At 41.7% G+C, this 19,033-nt stretch overlaps 1 protein-coding gene across 2 annotated transcripts in view; it reads right to left on the minus strand.

The window, feature by feature from the left end:
* Window positions 1–6,161: 6,161 nt before the first annotated feature.
* The window catches only part of ADGRL4 (adhesion G protein-coupled receptor L4), a 128,472-nt gene continuing 115,600 nt past the window's right edge, over window positions 6,162–19,033 (minus strand). For both annotated transcript variants that reach the window (XM_072126851.1, XM_072126850.1), the window contains 3 exons: window positions 17,724–17,815; window positions 15,770–15,938; window positions 6,162–8,657 (listed from right to left, as the gene is read on the minus strand). In XM_072126851.1, the coding sequence (XP_071982952.1) occupies window positions 8,595–8,657; window positions 15,770–15,938; window positions 17,724–17,815 (324 nt within the window). In that variant the 3' untranslated portion in view covers window positions 6,162–8,594. The remainder of the gene's footprint in view (window positions 8,658–15,769; window positions 15,939–17,723; window positions 17,816–19,033) is intronic.

Genomic DNA, 19,033 nt, shown 5'->3' on the forward strand with positions numbered 1-19,033 from the left:
CACAATCCAATTGTGTGTGCCAAAGTCCTGGGGCAATTCGGCGCAAATATTCGGGAAACCCGAGGAAAGTGCAGCATTTGGACCCTTAGTAAATGAGCCCCAATGTTAGAGGTTCGGATCTGTTCATACCCAGCACTGCAATACCATAAATGCTGAATCTCATATAGCTTCTCCATACCTAGGAAGAAGCTTAGGGTCACTATCATGAAACCCTAGATTGCCCGACAATTATCTGGACCTTTGATCCAAATTTGGCCCTACTACATTTCTAGCATTGAATGCAGTTTGGTTTTACGAGGTCAAACCTTTAGATTTCAAAGATGCAATGTCGTTCAAGTATGACATATATATATATACATAGAACCAATAACCAGGCAAGCTGAAGCCACTGAGATCCCAAGGCCAACGGAGTACCTTGGACGAATCTTGAGGTAGTGAGACATGGGATGCAAGGACCATTTACTTAACTTTTAAGAAATAGATTATGATATGATAGAGGTCCGGGATTATAGAGGTCCAGTAAAGTTCTCTGGCCCCAAGTCACCCCAGGAATGGTGGATCAGATGACTTTTTACTTGCATGGTGCGATGAATGGTTCTTAGTGATACTTTTTGATGTTGCGCAAGAATGACTGTACACCAATGGCCTTACTATTCTCCCACATGGATCTCATTAGCATCCTGTCGAGGTTTGGGTTAAATGAGGCGTATTCATTAGAGAGTAGCCATGATAATTTAGCAGAGCTTAGAGAAGACTTTGGCAGTTTGAATAACACCAAGTCTCTAAGTAACTCAATCCAGATGAAGAGATTATACGAGAAGATTAAGGTTTTATAGTTGTTGCGAATGTAATTCCTCGTACCCTGCTGAGAAACGACACGGTGTTAACATTCGAATATGAAAGCAAAAATGTAATTTCATTGAAAGGATGCAAATCTGCTCGAAATCATATCGACAGCAGGTAAAGATTCCTTAAATTCCATCTCAAAGTTTTCCAGTGATTTTTTATAAAAAAAAAAATAAAGCAAAGAATTACATTGATGAAGAAGAGTCCCCCAAAATATTTCAAATAATTGTATCCCATTCTAGAAGATTCTAAAAATCTATCTCCAATCTAGTTCCAAAATGTACTGTCCCCTTAAAGGGGGACTTGTCACCACATATTTCACAGCTAGTAACAGGTTCCCATAGAGGCCAATAAACTAAATGCCATCTTTCTTTTAGTTAAAATTGTTTCCCTAACATCCCCAGAAAATCAACATTGTTATCTTACCTGGCATGGAGCCAGATCTAGTAGGAGTCAGAGAGGGGCGTGTCCTTTTCCATCGGGACCAACGGCTCCTCCCCATGCCCCATTCTCACCATTTAGCACTTCATGTCATGTGACCAATATACACTTTTGCTGAATCTATTCCATGAATGTATCTGATCACATGAAATGACCTCATGCCTCCATGGACTTTTACCCCTCCCCATCCTCGATGGAGGAATACTGTGATTTCATGTGATCAGATACATACATGGAGTGGATTTTGAAATTGGGTAAAGCACTTTAGGTGACATCACCCTCGTCACATGACACGAAGTGCTGAATGATGAAAAGAAGGCATGTGGAGTGGGGAGGAGCCACTGGACCTAACAGAGCAGGACGCCCCCCCCCCCTAACTCGCTGCTGGATCTGGCTGTTTGACATGTAAAATAACAAGTTTATTTTATGGGAATTTGAGGGAAACAGTGTTTAGCTGAAGAAGGGTACTATTTAGTAATTAGGGCTCTATGGGAACCTGTCACAAGTTGTATTTGTAAAAAATGTGGTGACAGGTCTAGACAGCATGCAGAGATCTAGAAAAAGGTGATGAATTGATACATAACTTATATTGGGAAATTGTAGTACTTTTCATTACAAAAACAATTTCAACAATTTGCTGAAAGTGGACAACCCCTTTAAGTGTCTCAATGGTAATATCTGCTTAGAGCTGAAGAATATGTTACCATTTTTTTTCATGGCATTTTTCTAATACCTATTAGACCTGAATATAATGGACTCCAGTGTTTTTTTTACGTTTCAGGCACTCAGAGACATTTACATAAATAGATGCCAAAAAAAAATCACATTACTTGAATCAGAAAATTACCTCTTAGCATAATAATCATATGTCTCCTTCTCCACGGTAAGCTCAGACTCATAGCTCGTCTCCCAAGACCCCGCGCTACGAGACGACTGCGCCGGTTTATATTTATCTATGAGTGTCATGTCTACACGCATGTTCTAAAATCCTAATTATCACTAAAATATCTAGAAGAAAGGCAGCAGAACGGCGCAGTGACAATGCATTAAATAGAATCACTCCCGCCTGCTAAAGACGCCGAATACAAACACCACAACAAGCTTTGTTCCCAGTCACACGTCGCTTAGTGATTCCGCTCACACGTTCCGCTGAAAATAAACAGAAGCCTTAGCAAATCCTTTAATATGTGTGATCTAAAAGCTCATAATGGAGAAAACCAGCAGAATTGTCTATTAGTCATTTATCTCCTTTAGTCAATGACAACAAACTGCATCATTATCAGGCCTGAAAAAAAAAAAATAATGCGTGTTTCTTAAAGGGATTGTCCAGGATAATATAAAACATGGCTGCCTTTTTTTTATGAGACAGTGCTACACCTTTATATAGGTGATATCCGAAACTGCAGATCTGCTCTTCTGATGTTAATGGAGCTGAAGCGCAATGCTACTGCCAACCTGTGAAGAGCTGTGGCGCTGTGATTGAATACAGAACTATAAACATTTAGGCCCAACAATCAAGTGAAAGGCATGCGAAAAACCACAACTTTGCATAGATCCTAAAATATGGCTTTTTAGTGAATTATTCACACAAATTCTCCACAAAATAAGACTGATCTGATGGAAAAATGAGAAAATTACACAATTTTACCACAAAATAAGACTAATCTGACTGAAAAATGAGAAAATGACACAATTTTACCACAAAGTGAGGCAGATCTGACTGAAATATGAGAAAATGACACCGTTTTACCACAAAGTGAGGCAGATCTGACTGAAAAATGAGAATATGACACAATTTTACCACAAAGTGAGGCAGATCTGACTGAAATAAACATTTACCTAGACACTAATTATGACTAATCAATAGAACAGCCGCATATTGGTTTGGACTACAGCCGTCAGCCATCTTGTGGTGCATCCTGACTACTAGGCCTCATCCTATAATCTGTGTAAATTGCTGCAGTGTGCAACCATTAAAACAGACCTTTACCAATCCGAATGCTTTACACATACTTACTGTCAGATGGGTGGTCCTGGGCTGCAGCAAATGGCCTGGCTCCACCCATTTGACAGTAGGGATTTTAAAAAAATATCAATGATTAATCTAAAATGGTAGGGGGTTACGAAAGAAATGGGAGAGGGGCAGCAGAAGACTGCAAAGTATTGGCATTGATGAAGGCGGTAAAAGGAAGAAATACATGTAAATGTTTTTGGGTGTACTACCTCCCTGTGATATTTCTGATATGGCTTCAACACTCCCCAGATCAAAAATATAGCTCAATCTAACACAGTGGTTCTCAACCTGTGGGTCGGGACCCCAGCGGGGGTCGAACGACCAAAACCGGGGGTCGCCTAAAGCCATCGGAGCCGCAATTTTACTGTGTTTTTACTGCGAGTTGCATGGTTTGGGGTCACCACAGTATGAGGAACTGTATTGCGGGGTCACAGCATTAGAAAGGTTGAGAACCACTGATCTAACATAACATATTAAAGCTGTCATTTATTAAATGGAATTTTTTTCATTCTGCACATAATTACAAAATACATTATTTTTACTAATTTTTTCATTCAAAAAATGCAGTAGATTGTGGTACGTGATGTTCTTTTTACTCTTTAAAATATGTCAATAGCATATGCAGGTCTAGTAGGAATGATGGTTTTCTTAATGCTGGATTTACCATAACCTGCAGTAGAATTTAGTTTAAAATTTACTACAAATTTGCACTTCCTCTTAACATTAATTTCCAGTAACATTTCAGTTTCCTATTGTAGATTGAGCCTAGTGTATTTATGAGGACTGAGCTTTCCCATCCCTCCCATTTCCTACCGCTCCGCCTCACAATGCTTAACTCATAAATACAGTGGACTCATAGTACAAAGGGTTTGGAATGTGGTGTTTCCATTCACTATATAAATGATGTATATTGCTTTCTTGTAAACTATCCTATTGTGTCTGATGAGGATGAGTCACTGGTTAATTGATGGGGAAGCCCATGGTGGTGACAGCCGTATCCAGGGATCAGACGGAGGCAACATTGTGCAAATCAACTCACGGTTCTTTATTCAACAGCAGGCAATGCAGAACTGGTCCACAGGAAGGTTACACGCAGCCATGTAGTAGAATCAGGCTGGGCTGGTAGAGATGGAGCTGAGTCTGGGTGGTGGATCTCAGCTCTGGGCTAAAGTCTCTTGACTTGCCCAGGGCGCTAGGCGATGGCCTGAGGCACCTGTGGTTCCCGGTAGTGGACACTGTCTGTAGCAGCAATGTCATCTGCTGCTTACTCTGACTAGACATGACTCCAAGATGAAGTCTTTCATTCTACTGCTCATTCATTCTACTGCTCATTCAGACACTGCTCACCAGGGGTTTATATACCCCCTTGGTCAGGTGGTAGCACTCCTCCGCTCAGTTTCCAGCTTGCTTTACAAGAACATCATTGGACAGTAACATCTCACTTACCAGGCAGTGGCTACAGCTGCAATAATAAGTTCTCCAGACCTCCTAGAAAGGTGATCAGTCTACTTGAGGGCACTATTTGCAACTACCATCTTGCCCATGCATTGGCAGGGGTGTTGCACATTTTTCTATAGATAGATGGCAACAGTTTTTTATGCAATGACTTCTTTAATTTCTGTGTGGAAGAGAAAATGTTGCTCTCCTAGTGATTAAGTTGCAGTGTGGCTAATAGGCTCTTTTTCATAGGGGTCGAGGAAGAGTGGTCCCCTAGAATGATTTTATCTGGTGGGCCCCCTGTGCGGCACAATCTGGAAACAATATCTGATCAACGCAAACTCCTTAACTCCTTTGTGACGCGGCCTGAAAAGGCTCTAGTGTCCGGGCATTCTTATTGAATTTTCGTTTGCGCCGGTTTAAGGGCCATAACTTTTTTTTTTTTGCATGCTACCTTGAATTTTTTTGCAGTTTTTTTTTCCGGGACACATACAGCTAGTTAAAAAGGTAATAAAAGTTTGAACTTTTTTGTCATGTTTATTTTGGGTTAAAAGTGGAAAAAAGGCTTTTTTTGGTAATTTATAGTACTTTTTAAAAAAAATTTTACTTTATTTTTTCTCTTTTACAAGATTTCCCCTGTAACTGAGGCATCTATAAAAAGCCTCAGTTACAGGGGAAATGACCACCTGTCCGTGGGGACTGTGATCAGAACTGGACACGTGACTGTTGAGTCTATGGAGCCGGCAGCAGGGCCGACTCTGCTCCTCTCTGCATCGCGCTCATTCATGGTGATGCATGGAAGAGCGGAGAAGCGGTAACGAACGGCATCTCCCTTCTCCCTAGAATCTCCGGGTGCCTCTGACACCCCGACATTGGGTCCTGCATCCACGGCTAGCGCGGGAGCAGCAGAAAACTGCAGCAATGTCTAAAGACGTCACTGCAGACTCCAGACACGCGTCCCTGACGTCTAAAGTCGGGCGGTCCGAATACAGTTATATACACATTTAAAATACTAATCCTGGGGCGTTCTGAAGGAATGATCCCTTTAAGGCCAAGTCATTAACATCTTCAGGGGATGTGACATCCATGGCCTTGTCATGTACACCATAGAGCTGATCAAATTAACATGGATTATTGTTGCATCTCTCAAGGTTTCCAACTGCGAATGCGAAATTCACATGTGTCAGGCGTAAGACCACCTCATTTATAGTCATTTTCATCATGTTGTATACATGTGCGCTATATGCAGATTTGGTATTTTTCAGCTGTCAAACAGTGAAAAAAAATAATACAGCAAAAAAAAAAAAAAGAAAGAAAGAAAGAAAACAATTAAAAAACAGTGTTATAAATATATTCAGGGTTTTTATTGTAAAAAAATAACATGAGTGACTGAAGTGTTGGTACGTGTACAGATACAGTTGGGGTAATTGTGAGAGAGATACATCATTTATGTACAGTTTTATTTTCTAGTTTTGTTTTTGCTTCAGCCATGTGTTTTTATTTTCTTTTTTTTTGTCCTTGGGTATGACAGAATTGCTTAATAGAATTCATATGAGAGAACAGAGCAGAGATGCATCATGCCCAAGGGCAACAGAACATACGATGAATGAGTTGTTGTGTATGCTACCCATATAGACATGTAACAGTAGTGATTTTAAAGGGGTTGTCCAGTCTTGTCGAATTGACCATGCAATGTATTGGCCCTGGAGTGCTGTTAAATCATACTATTGGGTGTGTTCTTGCAGCAGCTGGACTGTAAAAATTGCACTTGTATTCCAGGATTGTAGCTGGACTTGAAACAATGTAGGTTTGTACTCACACTTCACTGATCTACTCCAAAGCTCCTACCCCCTTATCAAAGTGACTGCTGTAGTAGACAGCTTTTTCCTAGAGCAGAGGGGATGTGCAGTGGATAACTCAATGCAGAGGGCTAAGAGCACAACAGTGTGAGAAAATGCATCCAGCTCATCTTGAAAAGCTACAATCCTGGAACATAACTACATTTTTAATATTTCAGCTACTACTACTAACAGCACACAACACTTGAGCTAAACATTCAAAAATGTGTATTTCCTTAAATGACTGTAGTAGAGTTGGATGCATAGTGAAATCAAAAAGACAAAACTTTTCAAGGCACCAGCCCCTCCTCCACTGAGACATAAAATTCTGGGTTGTTAATGTCCTAAACTTGTTTTTCCGAGCTAAAGCTATTGGTAAGATATTGTTAGAATAGGTCATTAATATTGGATGGGTGGGGGTACAGAACAGCTGTTCTTAGGAGCTGATGCAAAGCAAATGGAAAAAGAAGCAGACAACGCCGCCACAGTCCTGTGGTCAGACTAGGTTACTGCGGATCGATACCTATTTGTTTAACCTCAAACTAAGATGCAGTGACTTTGTTCAGCCACTACACAGAGAATGGAGCTGTCTGCTTCCTGGTCTGTTCTATATATCGATGAGGACAACTGATCGGGGTGGGGGTTGCTGAATGTTGGACCCCCCCCCCTCCTTATTCTTAGGTTATTGATAGATTTAGCCAGAAAAAAAAAGACCTTAAAGGGACCCTCCATTGCGTACAGGTTCTTACCTATAAAGGTCATTAGGAGGGTATTACAGCATTTGTGTGAGGGGCAATATGGCAACTGCTCCAACTCCAGATTTTCAGTAAAGTTCTGGCGGACATCTTGGGTAGAGACTACAGACAGTCCCCGGGTTACGTACATGATAGTTTCCATAGGTTTGTTCTTAAGTTTGATTTCTATGTAAGTAGAAACTGTATATTTTATCATTTTAATTCCAGACAAAATTTTTTTTGCCCCAGTGACAATTGGAATTTCAAAATTTTTTGCTGTAATGGGACCAAGAATTATCAATAAATCTTCATTACAGACTCCTTATCATTGTAGTCAGGGACTATAGTAACATCCAGAGAGGTCACCAGAGGTCACAGTGTGCAGAGGGGATCGTCTTTAACTAGGGGTCGTCTGTAAGTTGGGTGTCCTTAAGTAGAGGACTGCCTGTAGTTCCATCTATTCACAGATTTGGGCTGAAACATGTAACTTGATGTATCGGAGTTAATGTACAATAAACCCCTATTTTATCCTAATTTACAGTCGGGGAGCCATGGCAGATACATTGTATCACGTTGCTAGGGACACTCAGTTTGTAAATGTTCTCCAAATTGCTGCAAACTCCGAACCAGCTGCTGGAGAGACATAAACACGTCACTCGTGGCACAGATATACTGCTCTGTTATATAACATAGTAGATAACATATTGCACGTAATAAACACAAAGGTCGAGCCCGATGATCATTACCCTAAATTCATTATAGTAAAGAAACAAAAGACATGGAGGCTTATTAAATAATATAAAATATACTGTACATTATAATCATCAGGGAACAAGGTCGTGGCCGCTCCTGGGTCCTAGTGCCCAAAGGAGACCGGTACTATAAATTACAAGGGGATCTGTTATATTGGGACCAGAGAATTTAGGGTTACAACCCTAGCAACGCTCAGCAGCCATGAAACCCTTGGAGCTGGTTCTCTATGCTGTCCGATTTGTTCGGTTGCATAGTAATACTTCAAGCTGGGGTAACCTGGTTTTCATTGCGCCCTAATGGCTTGTATACTATAATACGCCACTTTATGTCTTGTACTCGAGCAAGCGTAGAAAAACGGAAGATAAAGAACGGGTCGGATAGTGTAGTAACGAAATATGGGCTCGGCGACCTTCAGTAGAAGACACAATTACAGGCGTCATATAAGTGGATGATGTCTCGCTCCATTGTGTGGGAGATCTCTTTACTGAGCCGGCACCGATATTTACTGTAAATGGCTGGCGGGCCATCTGTTTATCTCAGACACGTGAAGCAACATGGCACGTTCTTGAATAATCTGTAATATTCTTCTTGTATCTGCAAAAGAAAGTCACATTTCATTAGTGAGAAGTCTAAATGTGGGAAAAACTGTACAAAGCGAAATTTACAATCCAGAGCATAAAGTGTAAAACACCCAACGAATGGTTACAGCAAGAAACCATCACTATAAGGATCTGTCTATTAATTCACACAGATAATGCACACAGTGATGTCACAGTACAGGGATAATACACATAGTGATGTCACAGTACAGGGATAATACACATAGTGATGTCATTGTATAGGATAATACACACAGTGATGTCACAGTACAGGAATAATACACATAGTGATGTCACAGCACAGGGATAATACACACAGTGATGTCACAGTACAGGGATAATACACATAGTGATGTCACAGTACAGGGATAATACACATAGTGATGTCATTGTATAGGATAATACACACAGTGATGTCACAGTACAGGGATAATACACACAGTGATGTCACAGTACAGGGATAATACACACAGTGATGTCACAGTACAGGAATAATACACATAGTGATGTCACAGCACAGGGATAATACACACAGTGATGTCACAGTAAAGGGATAATACACACAGTGATGTCACAGTACAGGGATAATACAAACAGTGATGTCACAGCACAGGGATAATACACACAGTGATGTCACAGTACAGGGATAATACACACAGTGATGTCACAGTACAGGGATAATACACACAGTGATGTCACAGTACAGAGATAATACACACAGTGATGTCACAGTGCAGGGATAATACACACAGTGATGTCACAGTACAGGGATAATACACACAGTGATGTCACAGTACAGGGATAATGCACACAGTGATGTCACAGTACAGGGATAATACACACAGTGATGTCACAGTACAGAGATAATACACACAGTGATGTCACAGTACAGAGATAATACACACAGCGATGTCACAGTACAGGGATAATACACACAGTGATGTCACAGCACAGGCATAATACATACAGTGATGTCACAGAGCAGAGATTATACACACAGTGATGTCACAGTACAGGGATAATACACACAGTGATGTCACAGTACAGAGATAATACACACAGTGATGTCACAGTACATGGAGAATACACACAGTGATGTCACAGTACAGGGATAATACACACAGTGATGTCACAGTACAGAGATAATACACACAGTGATGTCACAGTACGGGGATAATACACACAGTGATGTCACAGTACAGGGATAATACACACAGTGATGTCACAGTACAGGGATAATACACACAGTGATGTCACAGTGCAGGGATAATACAGACAGTGATGTCACAGTACAGGGATAATACACACAGTGATGTCACAGTACAGGGATAATACACATAGTAACACAGTTGAGTTCAGCCATTGTATGAGTCTCATGAGGCCTGGTGACTGTCTCTGTATAAGTGAAATGATGAGAGAAGTGAATGGACCGGCCTGGTGTTTCCCCTTTAAGCATCTTGTATTCCCATCAGTTGAGCTGCGGGCTCCACCCCCTATACTTATCACGGTTATGGCCATATCATTACACAGCTTATACTTCAGGTTATTGGTCGTTTCCCTGTTCACATTACTGAGCCGCTCCATCCCAGCTCTTTGTTGGCGTTGGGTTTTTATTGAGGAGGTTGTGCAGAGATATAATGTCTACCTTCCATCTTCATAAACCTCTGATTTCCATATCATAAGAAAGGTTTGGTTTTCTAGTAAATGGGCCCCTGTGAATATGCTGGGAGATACATAAAGTCAAAAATGCTGCAATGCTCCTGCTCCGCCGCCTACAGAGTCATTCTCAAAGATAATGGATGGAAGGTTTCCGCCTGTATACAAACTACTTTGCATATGAATGATCTCTCCTATAGTAATTGATGTGCAGCTATAACATGGCGCCAAAACAAACAAGCCACATTAGCGACATTTGCTTATCATGAGGCGTCATCATAAATCATATTCACATGAAGCCATTATATGGTCATCCAAAGGTCACCCGGTGCTTGTATAGTTGCCCATTCTATACCTTAAAGGGGCTGCCATACTTAGATCCGCTCAAATATGTGGCACCCCCAGACTGTGGCAGATTGTGACATGGGCGGTTTGGGCGTCAGCCTGGGGCCCAAGTCAGCAGGGCCTCACATGTGATAACTGAGGTCCGTCCTGTAAGAGTTTTTGTCTTCAGTTATTACCTATGTAGAATAACCGGTCTCTGGTCATGTGATGTCACACAGGTGCATGGCAAGAAGAGTAACCAGAGCTGTGTGATATAAAACAAGCCACCTGTGTGACATCACATGACCAAGGACTGGTCATGTGACAAAGCTCCAGCCCCAACTGGCATAGTGTTGATGACCATGTCTCGTCTTGAATGGTAGTGTAAACAAAATTGGATATAAATTTTAGTTAACCCCAATCTGTAATCAACGTAGCAGTGGATTTTTTGCTCATCCACATGTTTATATCTACAACAAACTTTCTGGGGCACATATACTTACCCGGTCCTGTGTCGATCCCGCAGTGCGTTGTCCGACGAGGATTCGGGTCCGGCGATTCACGTAGCTTGTGCGCTAAAGTTCCTGCATCCGTTGCTTCTGGTCCACCGAAATTCACCTCCTTCTTCACGGTGCTTGTAAGTGCATTTCTAATTGTCCGAATCCGTCGGGTTGTCCGACGGCCACGCCCCCCATTTCTGTCGCGTGCAAGCCGATGCGACACAATCTGATCGCGGGTGCCAAAATCCCGGGGCAATTCGGCGCACCATGGAAATTGTCGGGAAACCCGACGGAAGTGCGTCTGTCGCACCCTTAGTAAATGAGCCCCAATATGTTTCACATTCTTGTTTTGTAAAAATTGGAAAATTAAAAATGAGTCTCTGTTTGCACCAGCATCATGGAAACTATTTTTACTTTGGACTGGACAACCCAGTAACATTGACTACGAAATGTGGTCTATGAACATTTGACCAATGAGTAGACAACCTCTGGCCTTCATGATTTGTGGACTTTACATTGATAAGTGCTGTATAAACTCTTAGTGAGATGTTACAATATAAAAAGGGGATAATCAGGATTAGAAATAGCTTGAGGAGTAACTTGACATCTGGGACCAATGAATACAACTATGATGTATTATTTATCCCCTTGGTCTTTTTGGGTGGGAAATTCACACCAAATTGACCCAAACAAGGCTCCAGGGTGTAATCACACCCTCTGCACCCTTTGTTACGCCCCTAAACATGGATATACATGTGTTATATTCAAGTAACAGAGTGACAAAGCACTGAGTGGTGCACTATGGGGTCCAGATATCAAATCGTTCTCATCAAATCCATCTACCAATGAGTAAAATGGGTTCCAAAGGCCCAAATCAGTGACCGGCGATAGAAATATGCAGGGGTGCACCAGCCATGAGGAGAATTGAGCCTCTTGCCTCAGGCAGCACCAAAAACATCTACTACAAAGCAAGAAAAATAGTGTCTCTTCACACCCGAGGTCAGCATGATTGTGAGACGCTACAAGGAGAACCCATTTACTAAAAAAATAACCCTATATATTACTACTGGTTGAGGCAGAGGGGGTAGCGCCATTCTATAATTCGCCTCAGATAGTTTAGGTTAACCCCTGACAATATGTTGTATATGTCAAGTGTAGTAATATCTTTAGTATATCCTGCTCTCGATGCCTGTTTTTTTTATTGTTGTCATAGGAACATGGCAGGACGCGGTGGTGCGGCGTGTTACTTTGTGACTTTACATTTGAGCATTTATGTTTGACTATTATAGTAGCTGCCACGTCTACTATCTGCTACCTGTGACACTTCAATACTGAGATTACCCACATGATCCTTATCTCGCTTCAATTTAGCGCAAAAGCTGATTTATGGTGCAATATATTCTGTAAGGAAAGATTTATGTTTTAACGGTCATTAATATGTACTTAGCAAATATGTCTACCCTGAAAATAAGACACCCCCCGAAAAAATAAGACCCAGTGCAATTTTTCTCAAGCTTAGAAATATAAGGCCCCTGAAAATAAGACCTAGAGGCAGCCAATGCTACCCCCCCCCCCCACGCCAAACTTTAATATTAGTAGATTTAGATACTGCAAAAAGTTGTGATATGGGTGAAGATTTGCCGAAATCGCTGACTGTTGCATTGGTAAATGTACCATAGATTGTTGTACATGGAAATAGAGTCAAAAGACTTTCATGATGGAATTCAGATGTTTTTGTTGATATATGTGAAGCCAGCATTCTGCGCATGCAGAACCCGGAGCTACTGCGCAGAACTCTGGCTTCGCGCACGAGGGAGTGCAGCTCCTCATAGCTGCGCGCCGAACATATGCCGGACGGAGGATCAAAGAGGCTACTGGGGCGTGGAGTAGCCGGGCCGTGTATCCTCAGCTCCAACTACTCCACGCCCCAGTAGCCTCTCTAAAAAATTAGCATATTATGGCAATAAAAGTTAGCAAAAGATACAGGGGACAAGAGGATTAGCCCTCATGTACAATAGCGGCACCTACCACCCGATCTATCTTAATAGGTAGATCCGTGGTGATAGGTTTCCTTTAAAAAAGGCTCAACATTTGGGAGTGGAAACTGTCAAATGTTGGATCAAACCACAATTTTTGCATCAGATTTTTTTCTTTGGTGTAGTGCCTTTTCTTGGATTATCATCTATCTATCTATCTATCTATCTATCTCCTATCTATCTATCTATCTATCTATCTATCTATCTATCTCATATCTATCTATCTATCTCATATCTATCTATCTATCTATCTATCTATCTATCTATCTATCTATCTATCTATCTATCTCTCATATCTATCTATCTATCTCATATCTATCTATCTATCTATCTATCTATCTAGAAAAAGGAAAGTTTAGAGCAGCACAGCAACTCCGGTGGGTGCAAGTCCGTAAGTCCCCAGGCAGGGGGACTGCAGTATAAAGTTTAGGAAGAGGCAGCACTCCAAAAGGTAGTTTCAAAAAAGTGGGGTGTCTTTATTCCATGAGCGACGTTTCAGCTCCTTACGAGCCTTTTTCAAGCATGGTGAAAGGAGGCCAGCAATCAAACATATAAAGGCCTGCTATGCATTTCATTGGTCCACATGGACCGTGTGTGCATACATAATAATACAAGTGTTACATCATATGATATATACTAGTGTTAACATAAGATCAATATCACAGTTAAACAGTGAAAATACATAGTGAAGAGTGAGATAATTCATTGTGAAATCTTACACCTAAGTGAATGACAACCAATCGGCTACCGGATCCTCCCCATCTCGGCACGTTCATTCATAAATTCCTCATTGATTGTATCTCCAGCTGAGTGAGGGCGCGGAGTTTGTCTCCCACTACCAGAAAGAGGGAGTGTTCTGGACTTAATTCCCCAGAGTGGGCGGAAGAACAATGTGTGCTGTAAACATGCCCGAATAATACAAGAATTGGCGCATGTGCGCTAGACCTCTGTGCATCGGCGGCCATCTTGGAAGAGGGTAAGTAGTGCTTAGGACCAAGTCCGGTGCCCATGTGTCAAATTAGTGAAGCAAAGGGAGCCGTGGTTCCCAAGGAAACCGAGGTAAACAGCATACTGCCTCTCCTGGATCCCGGTGCATGTGGGTGGACCTGGGTAGTTAGATCACCGCCCTGGTACCCCTGCACGGACTCACGGGCCTTGAGATGGCGCAATCGGTAAGACTGTCGCCTTCCTTACTCGGTGTCCTCCCGGTCCCTACGGAGATGTGGCATCGCTGTGCAAACCACCTCGGATCCGATGACTGGGTTATCATACGAGGTCCTGTATAGCACATGTGGACAAAAAGTAAAAAAATGTCAGAGAATTGGCATGTAGCATGTAGCCAATTCTCTGACATTTTTTTACTTTTTGTCCACATGTGCTATACAGGACCTCGTATGATAACCCAGTCATCGGATCCGAGGTGGTTTGCACAGCGATGCCACATCTCCGTAGGGACCGGGAGGACACCGAGTAAGGAAGGCGACAGTCTTACCGATTGCGCCATCTCAAGGCCCGTGAGTCCGTGCAGGGGTACCAGGGCGGTGATCTAACTACCCAGGTCCACCCACATGCACCGGGATCCAGGAGAGGCAGTATGCTGTTTACCTCGGTTTCCATGGGAACCACGGCTCCCTTTGCTTCACTAATTTGACACATGGGCACCGGACTTGGTCCTAAGCACTACTTACCCTCTTCCAAGATGGCCGCCGATGCACAGAGGTCTAGCGCACATGCGCCAATTCTTGTATTATTCGGGCATGTTTACAGCACACATTGTTCTTCCGCCCACTCTGGGGAATTAAGTCCAGAACACTCCCTCTTTCTGGTAGTGGGAGACAAACTCCGCGCCCTCACTCAGCTGGAGATACAATCAATGAGGAATTTATGAATGAACGTGCCGAGATGGGGAGGATCCGGTAGCCGATTGGTTGTCATTCACTTAGGTGTAAGATTTCACAATGAATTATCTCACTCTTCACTATGTATTTTCACTGTTTAACTGTGATATTGATCTTATGTTAACACTAGTATATATCATATGATGTAACACTTGTATTATTATGTATGCACACACGGTCCATGTGGACCAATGAAATGCATAGCAGGCCTTTATATGTTTGATTGCTGGCCTCCTTTCACCATGCTTGAAAAAGGCTCGTAAGGAGCTGAAACGTCGCTCATGGAATAAAGACACCCCACTTTTTTGAAACTACCTTTTGGAGTGCTGCCTCTTCCTAAACTTTATCTATCTATCTATCTATCTATCTATCTATCTATCTATCTATCTCATATCTATCTATCTATCTCATATCTATCTATCTATCTCATATCTATCTATCTCATATCTATCTATCATCTATCTATCTCATATCTATCTATCTATCTATCTATCTATCTCATATCTATCTATCTGTCTATCTATCTATCTATCTATCTATCTCATATCTATCTATCTATCTCATATCTATCTATCTCATATATATCTATCTCATATCTATCTATCTATCTATCTATCTATCTATCTATCTATCTATCCTAACCAATATCTCTCATGGCATCTTCTTGTTATTATTATGCATTTTTTTACTAACCTTTTTAGACAAAACACAGAGGAAGATGAAGATGAACATTCCCTGGAAGGCATTGGAGATTGTGAAGAGATAAGCAGTGACCACTGACCCATTTACAACGTGAAGGACTCCGAACATCCATGTTGCACCAAGTAGGAATAGAAGGGCCAGAGCTCCCCGTGCACAAGACCTGCATAAGAAAGGTATTTGTTACTACAGCTAGTAATCCAACCCTAAAGCCAAGCACATCATGACACATAGCATAGTAATTACACGGCTCATCCATGTTCTGATGCTACATTACCATCCCCCAAGCCTCTAGCAAATGTCTTGTGTAAATATGCTATACCCAGATGACTGGCACTGCCATATGACTTCATTCTAAATCTATTGTGAGAAATCCCCAGGAGTAAAAACCTGTCTATAATAATCATGTGAAGCGTTGCCGAGGTTCGGGGGGAAAAAAAAAAAAAAAGGAAATCTGCTTTTCTTATTGTCTGCCAGGTTATGAATTTTTATATATAGAATAAAAATGTAATTATCTGGGAATGCACGTTTCAATTGTTCCGAGATGGTTTAATAATGTAAATCTGTGTGATAACTTTTTAGCATACTTTACTTTTACATTTTATTCATTCCACTGTTAAAATGTGAGGCGCTCGGTAAACAGACGACTGAGGCGGAAAGAAGAGATAATGTATCGATGCAATGAATATTCCGGATCCCTAGTGATAAAGATGGTGGAAATGGATTACAACAGGGTCTATCACTGGGCTGTACAAAAAAGAGTAGCAAGATGAAAAAAGGCCACCATTACCCTACAAAAGGCCACCATTACCCTACAAAAGGCCACCATTACCCTAGGATTGGTTTACAAAAGTACCAGATGAACTTCAGAATGGCCCATGTTCTGATAGACCTCCCTAGAAGGCTTGGGCCATGGGCTACCACCTACAGTGCCTATATTATAATCCAAAAAGTTTAGGGAAAAATGTAAGTCGAAAGGAGAGGAGGTAGAGGAGGTGTATCACAAGGATCTACTGAATATTTTATGGTTCATTTCCAAAGTTTACAAGTTGCACGATCCACACTGGCAGCCAATGGTTCCTTTGGAGTCCCCAGGTCCCGTCCCAGTTAACGGAGTTGCAGAGGTTCAAATGGAAGCACCAAACAGGTAAGATAAGGGATATTCTGGCATCACATGGATCCACGTGGCGCTGGAATATCCCTTATCTTACCTGTTGGGTGCTTCCATTTGAACCTCTGCATAGAGTACTAATTTTCTTTGGTGGACGTCCAGATCTTCGTAGATATAGTACCGTAGCTCATTCTCAGCCCTTGATCTTCTACCTACCACATCTTTACACCCCTTGTGTTACCCATGGCCTGAAATTTTTTTTCTTCTAGTCTAGATGTCTAAAATAGATAAGCCACCTTCACAACATCCATAAGGAGGTTGGAAGTGCCAACCTCAAGTAGCATTCTCCTTGAACCTCTAGAGGTTTTCTGAGTATTCTCTTGTTTAGTATGAAATTCAAAAAGATACTTGCCAAAAGTTAAAATTTGGCCAAAATGATGGTCGAATAATGGCTATCTCTCTTGTCCCAGTTAGACAAGGAGTAAATTAGAGGAGATGGGACACAAATGACCCCTTTTTCCCCCTCAAAGTAGATGCCTCCTGAATGGGGGAGCACTAGATTCAGTTTATATGTAGTGTACATCTCTATTTCCAGACACTTTGCTGCCATATGTAAAAATAATAAAAAAAAATGTATGAAAACTTAAGGCTGGCTATGATTTTTGGTAGCCTTCATGACAATTGAAGGATCTCATGACAATTGTCTCAGGTACCACATTACAGTCCATGTAAATAGAAAAATAAGAAGAGAAGATAATGTTCTTCCATTGTATTTTACATATGTTGTAACATTATGCATTTTTTAAACGTTGTATAATCTCAATCTTTGACTTTTACCGTATGTTTTCATAACAGCTGACTTCTGGCTTCAATATGGCAGTATGTCGGAAGACCTTGTATATTATCACGCCGAAAGCCATCAAGTTAACCTGAAAATATAACACAAGGACATTTTATTAGTATCAAATAATAAAAATAAAATGTGTAAATCAGATTAGTTTTTTTTTTACAGTATATGTTGACAAAAATGAATTCAGTTGAATTGTCAGTCGTTGTAGTATAAGACATATGGGTGGAGCCCAGCCATGACTTGTTGATATTGTCATAGAACCATAAAGCCAATCCCTTACCCCATAATTATTTGCAGTCCATGTCTCATTAGTGTATGAGGTCTACTCACATGCTGATGACCTCATCGGAAACATGGGCAGGAATAGGACCTGCTCTATGATAATGCTCGAGCAGTTGGCTCATACTGTACATAAGGCCTTGGGAACCACAGCTGTGTGTGTTTGAGAAAAAACGAGCAATACGCATCCAAAACAATGGGTCACATTTACTAAGGGTCTTGCGGCCGCGATTCCGTTGGGTTTTCCAGAATATTTCCAACTTGCGCTGTTTGGCGCTGAATTGCCCCGGGTTTTGGCTCACACGATCGGATTGTGCCGCATCGGCGCCGCAACAGAAATGGGGGAGAGTGGCCGTCGGACAACCCGACAGATTCGGACAAACCGCAGAATTTACAAAAAGAATTGTGTCGCAAGATCAGCACTTACATGCACCGGGAAGAAGATGGTGAACTCCGGCGGACCTCGGCGTAGCAGCGATATCTGGCGCATGACCTTACTGAATCCCGGCAGACCCGAACAACGCGCCGTGGGATCGCGACTGGACCGGGTAAGTAAATGTGCCCCAATGTCTGTGTGCATAAGTCCTAAGTCAGAATTAGGCAGCCCCTCTTTCCATTCGGAAATAGAGTGTGGATGTGTTGGGGGTTGGGTGGAAGAACTGTTGGTCGAATCAGTATCGAGTAGATATCCTGACTCTCTGCTTCACAAATTGAACACAAGCATTAGTTTTTCTTCAATTTGCTGGATTTTGGGGGCATGCCATGTGGAAAATCTTGTAGTCAACAGTAATTCGATGTTGAGGGCAGATTTTTGCCAAAAAAAAAAAGCTATGACCTTCTAAGACCTGAGAAGAAGAAAACTTTAAGCTTTCATACCGCACTTCATTTCCTCAGTTACCTCTAAGTTTAAGGGGCCTGTAAAATATCAAACACACCATTCCCAACAGGAATTTGGCATCCTTATACTGTTTTAGTAATCCAATATGGAAGATTACGGAAGAAGAAGGGATTGTCTCTT

The sequence above is a fragment of the Engystomops pustulosus genome, chromosome 10, assembly GCF_040894005.1.
Source record: "Engystomops pustulosus chromosome 10, aEngPut4.maternal, whole genome shotgun sequence".
In the NCBI taxonomy this organism is placed as follows: Eukaryota; Metazoa; Chordata; class Amphibia; order Anura; family Leptodactylidae; genus Engystomops; species Engystomops pustulosus.